General features: G+C 40.1%; 1 protein-coding gene across 2 annotated transcripts in view; it reads right to left on the reverse strand.

Annotated features, from left to right (window-relative positions):
• The window catches only part of USP22 (ubiquitin specific peptidase 22), a 105,320-nt gene that overhangs the window by 70,019 nt on the left and 29,301 nt on the right, over positions 1–6,000 (reverse strand). The window contains exons 2-3 of one of the 2 annotated variants that reach the window (XM_024205293.2): positions 1,614–1,727; positions 1,035–1,079 (exon numbers count right to left, since the gene is read on the reverse strand). In XM_024205293.2, the coding sequence (XP_024061061.1) occupies positions 1,035–1,079; positions 1,614–1,727 (159 nt within the window). The remainder of the gene's footprint in view (positions 1–1,034; positions 1,080–1,613; positions 1,728–6,000) is intronic. The other variant, XM_024205294.2, reaches the window with a different exon arrangement.

A 6,000-nucleotide genomic window follows, 5' to 3' on the forward strand; every position in this document is an offset into this window, starting at 1 on the left:
CGTGGTACATAACTCTTTCTGGACTGTTCTAAAAACGCTAACATCTGCTGGAAGGCAGACTGGTGTGTCTTGGTTCAGAAAGTACAGAGATACTGTTCCTGGGGACAGCGAAATTAAGAAAATGCTCTTTGAATTTACTCATTAAAATGAAGGAGAGGAAAAGTCCATAAAATGCCTATTATGTCCTGAGCAACTGTTTTGCTCTTGTAGTTGATTAACTCTTGGGCTCAAGATAGCAAATTTTAAACAGATTTGAGGAGTTATTAAAGATAGAGGAGCACAGACCAAATGCAAGGTTTAAAAATACTTTCCCAGATAATTGCAACAAAATACTCTGCAGGAAAGCATTTCATGCCATGATTTTCTTGTTCTAAGATCCTCTACTACCTTCCCTTCCTGACTGAACTGCTTCAAAATACTCTAGTAAGGGGCAAAAAGGAGAATCTGGTGGGTTTTTTTGGATAAATCAATATGCAGCTGTTGTTTCATGATACTCCAAGAATGTTCCAGTTAAGGTCTGCTTAATATACCTACAGCTGCTACTCTTAAAAAATGTCTTAAAGTGAGGGTGGGAATGGTTTATTTGCATTTCAGCCCCTGGCTAGGTCTATCACACTGGAAAGGGATGCCATAGATTCATTAAGAGCAGTGTATAATTGGGTATAAACGGTCTGCCTTCAAAAACAGACTTCCCCACTTTAAGAAAAAACATTTCTAGGAACCATTGAAAATGGAAGATGTTAAGCTTCCACAAGAGATCCTTTAAACACTACTCAGATTGGTTAAGAGAATCTCTACGTCCTCTCCCCTCCAAAAAAAGGAAAACATTTGCTTTGGAGTAGCTCAATCAAGGGAAGGATATGGGAAATTAAATACATTATTATTACTGGATCCCTGGAACATAACCAAAAGAAGAGGAAAACAATCTGCATTATGAAACTGGCATTCTTAACCATGATTCATGTCTAACATGGCAGGATAATCAGCAAAGGGACGCTTGTTAGTGAAGTGCGTCGCCAGCCCACGCCTCTTACCTGTCATTGTACACTGGTAGTGAGAAACCACTGTTGGGGTGAAGGCTAAAAAAGAAAAAATTAGGGAAAGCAAACTGAATAACAAAACAAATGTGTGTACATATATTTGTGTGTAAATATCTTTACACATATACTGTGTGTGTACAATCAGAAGATGAGTGTGTGTATGTAAGCTGGCACATTCTATAAAAAAATCACAGACAAAGGTGGCATTTCATGTGAGGGGAACAGATTTCTTGCCTGAGATACCTAAGATAGTCTAAGAGGTAGATTGTTACATTTTCTACCTGATATAGATCTCACTCTGATGACAATTAGGTAAGTTGTCCATGATCATGATAGAGGATTTTATATTATGTTGCAATTAAAAAAAATAAAATTTTGTTATAATTTAGTGTGGTGCACATATTAAACTAACAGTCTAGCTCCTGGATAGCAATATCTATAAATCTCTCTCCCACAATCTGCACTACTGTCCCTAAAGATCTCTCTCTTCCCCTTACTGGTTTTTGCCATTGACAAATGGGAGGGACAGGTATGATTAAAAACAAATAAGAAATTCAGGCAGGAAAACCAAACCTTGTAATTTCCAAGCCTTCCGTTGTTCCTCTTTGGCAATTTGTTCCATGTCTTTGTCGTATATGTAATCTTGACACATAAAGCAGTATATACCCCCATACAAAAGGTCTATGGCTGCAAAACAGAAAGGGGAAAAAGAAAAAAAAAAAAAAGAGAGAGAAAGAAAGTGAGAGTTCAAATCTAGAAGAAAGAATGCCAAATGTGGAAGCCTATCTTCCATGTACTTCTTTCCTCTACAAAAATGTCTGTGCAATTAGAAACTGGAAAACCTGTTGGGGGATTTTTCAGTTATCTAACTGTTAAAGGCAGAGGAAGAAGACACCAATGGTAAAGTGTTAGCTGGCTCAAGTTTGCCTTGTATTCTGCAATACGTAATTACAATGCAAGATACAAGTAACCAAAAGCCTTAATTAAAGCAACTGATTACTAGGCATGCAGAGTTAGTCTTATACCACAATCTGAAGAGTTGATATGCTGGGGAGAATTTACTTTTTCTATTTCTAAAACAGAAAACGCAGGTGTTTTTGTTTAAATTCATTAAATAACTTCAAAGTGTAGATTTAAAACCTGAATGAAAATTCAAACAGATCAGGCACTAAACATTCAAATATATTAAAAATTTCAAGTACTTTTTGTTCAGGCCAATGATCTTTTGCAAAGTTATTCACTGCCGACATTAGCTTTTTCTTTCAATTTTAATTTGGACAAACTAATTATGACCAATGTTGCAAAAGTCCTCTTTCTTTCAGGTCAAATAGTGGCAGTCCACTAAATAACTGAAAGAGCTGTAATAAAAGAAAGTGTCAGGTGATCAGGCAAAAGACATTTTATTAATACACTGGATGAGATAGAAATAAATTTAATAATATGAATCATAGCAAGCTGTTGATTCTCAGTCATTCAAAACAGATCAAACCATAGTGTACTTAGGGAAGTGACAAAATTCAAATGGGTGCTGCCAAATGATGAATTTGCTAGCTATGAACAGCAACAAAGCATGACTTGCATCCTTAGGACAACTGAGAAGAACACCACTGTTTCCCCCAAGATGCTGTTTCCTTCATTTTTCTGATTTTGAATTTCCTTTATTCCCAGCTTAAGGTGACAAAATTTAAATTATTTTTCTACAATGGAAACCATTATCAAATTAAGAGGATTAATAGGAATAGTTTTGACTGATTCTACAGCAGATTTTAAAAACAAAATGCAACTGGGGTTGTGCTTCTCACTACCCCCAGACAAAGTGGGGATCCCCTTCTGGGGTCCCCCCACACCCAGTGCACTAGGGTTCATATAGTTAGTTCCCTGCCCAGCCCCAGCCAGTCCAATTTGGGAGACGAACTGGAGGTGGAGTCAGCCCCTTGAAGCCAAGAGACTCCATTAGCTCACCTAGAACTCGAAGCAGCACTATTACCAGAACTTTTGGAACTTCCTGACCAACTCTCCATCCTCCTCTTTCCCCCTCCTCCCCCCTTTTTTGATTCTAGACATGTTTTCTTGCTTGCTGATTGCGAGACATTTTCTTCAAACCACCTCAACCCTTTCCTCAGTGTGTCTCTGCTGCAACTTCACTCTTTATGCTCGCCATATTCCTCTCTGACCTTCCCCCTCCCTACCCTCTCCATATTAGTCTTCCTTTTTTTCACTCCTATGCTTTATTAATTCATCCTGTCCCCCTGCTCACACTATAACCCACTATATATACTTTTAAAAAGGGAAACTTATAAAAAAGGAATTAACATGGTGTTTACCAGCCATCACTCTGCTTATATGCTACATCTTTTCCCCGCGCTTGTCTATCTTTTCTGTTAACATTGTAAACAATTTGGGGCAGGGACTTTCTGTCACATTGTGTACTTGCCTAGTACAACGGAGTCCTGATCCTGATTTGGGGCATTTAGGCACTATCAGAAAACAAATTAATAATAACGCCTTTATGAGAATATCACTAAAGGGGCCGAGAGTCTAACCTGAGGTGATACCCTGGAACAAAATAGTAAGAAATGTTAGAAGGTCATAATTAAACTGAAGAAGTAGTGGTATGAATTGTACAATATCTGCTTACACTAGGGTTGTACTTTACCAGTGTTACCTATTCTTCATTTTCTTCAACAATAAACAATTTTGAACAATGTATGCTATTAGCCATTCTCTTTCAGTTAGATGATTTACTTCTAATCCTACAGTATTGGTTCTGAAGCCAAAATCAGGTAAAGTTGTACAATTATTCAGGGCACAATAAGGCTACTGAACCCTTCAGATCTATTAAGCACCCTATAAACACTAACAACAGGAAAAGCTTTGTTATCCGGCATGTTGGGGAAATGGGGGGTGACAGTCAAAAATTCCAGTTAACTAGGAGTTATACTTACCAATGGAGGGAGGGAGTTTGGGTGCGGGAGGTGGCTCAGGGCTGGGGCACAGGAGGGGTGCAGGGCGTGGGCTCTGGGAGGGAGTTTGGATGCAGAAAGGGGATCAGAGCAGGAGATTGGGGTGCGGGAGGGGGGTCGGGGGTGCCGGATCCGGGTGACTCACCTCGGGCGGCTCCTTTCAAGTGGCAACATGTCCCTGCTGCTCCTAGGTGGAGGTGCAGCCAGGCGGCTCTGCATGCTGCCTCCGCCCACGGGTGCAGCCCCCACAGCTCCCATTGGCCATGATTCCAGGCCAACGGGAGCTGTGAAGCCAGAGCTCGAGGAAGGCCAGGTTAGCGCATAGAGCCCCCATAGCCATTCCTCCGCGTAGGAGCAGCAGGGACATGTTGCCGCTTCCAGGGAGCCATGTGGAGCCAGGTAGGAAACCTGCTGATCCCAAACCAACTGGACTTTTAATGGCCCGGTCAGCAGTGCTGACTGGAGCCGCCAAAGTCCCTTTTCGACTGGGTGTTCTGGTGGAAAACCGGACACCTGGCAACCCTATTGAAGATTTGTATTGGGAGATATCAGAAATGCCAGTTTCTAGAGCACAGCTTTTACTATATATTCAAACTATCTTTAGAGCCAATAGTCATGTAGTGCATAGAGAGTTTGTTTGCAGTTATATATTTGTCAACGATCTGATTCTACACAGCTGGGTGCCAAAGTACCAAAGCCAGTAGGGAATCCTGCAGGAGACATCCGTACTGAGGAGACACCACTCATTCAGAGCAGAGTGAGAAGGAAATCTATGGAATAAAAAACTATGGACAACAGAACCACCAGGCTGGAAGAATTCCATAATCGTTCCAATGCTTTATTAAGAGCTCTTAAAGACAAGTCCTCCTTCAACACCCCTATGTGCACAGTACAAAGTCTGTTGTATATACTCCAATACTTTATATCATTAACAAGATTATAATAGATTGGGGGTAAATTATCTCAAGTACCAAGGAAACAGCTCAAACATACACGCTTCATTACAACAGAATGGAAGGACAGGAAGTTATAATATTACTATTAAAAATAATGGACTTTATCTTCCATAAAAAGTTTTAATTGGCAAATAATTTAAGGTTCAAAATGAGCTAGTGGTTTTCAACTTACTTGCTATGACTCTTTTTACACATTAATTTATCTGCCTACCCTAACCCTATGGAAATAAAATAAGCTATTTCCATTGGAACGAATATTTATAGCCTACACTGTTAAACCATGTGAGTTCTCTTGCTACACATTTCTTCAGCTGCCAATGTATACATCAAAGGCATTGTGATATAAATGTCTCCATTACAGTTCCCAATGAGGTCAGACTACTTTTATATACATAATCAAAAACTAGATATTAATGCTATTTTAACTGCAATGATTTCACATTCTTTGCAGTTAAAAAAGTCTATTCCCTTCAAGCACACAACTCATTAATTAGCATTAGCTGAATTTATGTATGCACATCAACAGCGCAGTATTTTAGGGTTACTTTTTAATACTTCTTTTAAGCATTTGTAAAAAGTGTGTATTACAGGTTTTTTTTTTTTTTCCAAATGAACAAAAAAATTGGTTTTTGTTGCATCAAATCATTGTCAGGGGCCAGATTGGAAAAAATAGGTGGTTTTACTTTCCAAAGCTTTGCCCACCACCACAGCTCCACCCACAACTAAAGCACCTAGACAGAATGTCTTATTTCAGTCTGGAACCTAGCTGGGTGCATCAGTGCCTCAGGTTCCTTGCTAGGGTGCACTCTACTCTTCCTGGACTGCTTCTCCTCCTGGTTATCTGCTACTACTCCAGTGGCTTCAGGGAATGCTCTGGTGCTTCCAAGCTACTTACAGGCAGGCACCAAGCTCTCCTTTCCTAAACACATTCCATTCCTCGAGTACCACCACCACCTCCTACTACTACTATTGCTACTGCAACCAACCCTCCACCAGCAGGGCCGGTGCTACCATTAAGGCAAACTAGGCGGTTGCCTAGGG

The sequence above is a fragment of the Terrapene carolina genome, unplaced genomic scaffold (assembly GCF_002925995.2).
Source record: "Terrapene carolina triunguis isolate 2854851 unplaced genomic scaffold, T_m_triunguis-2.0 Scaffold93, whole genome shotgun sequence".
NCBI classification, from domain to species: domain Eukaryota; kingdom Metazoa; phylum Chordata; order Testudines; family Emydidae; genus Terrapene; species Terrapene triunguis.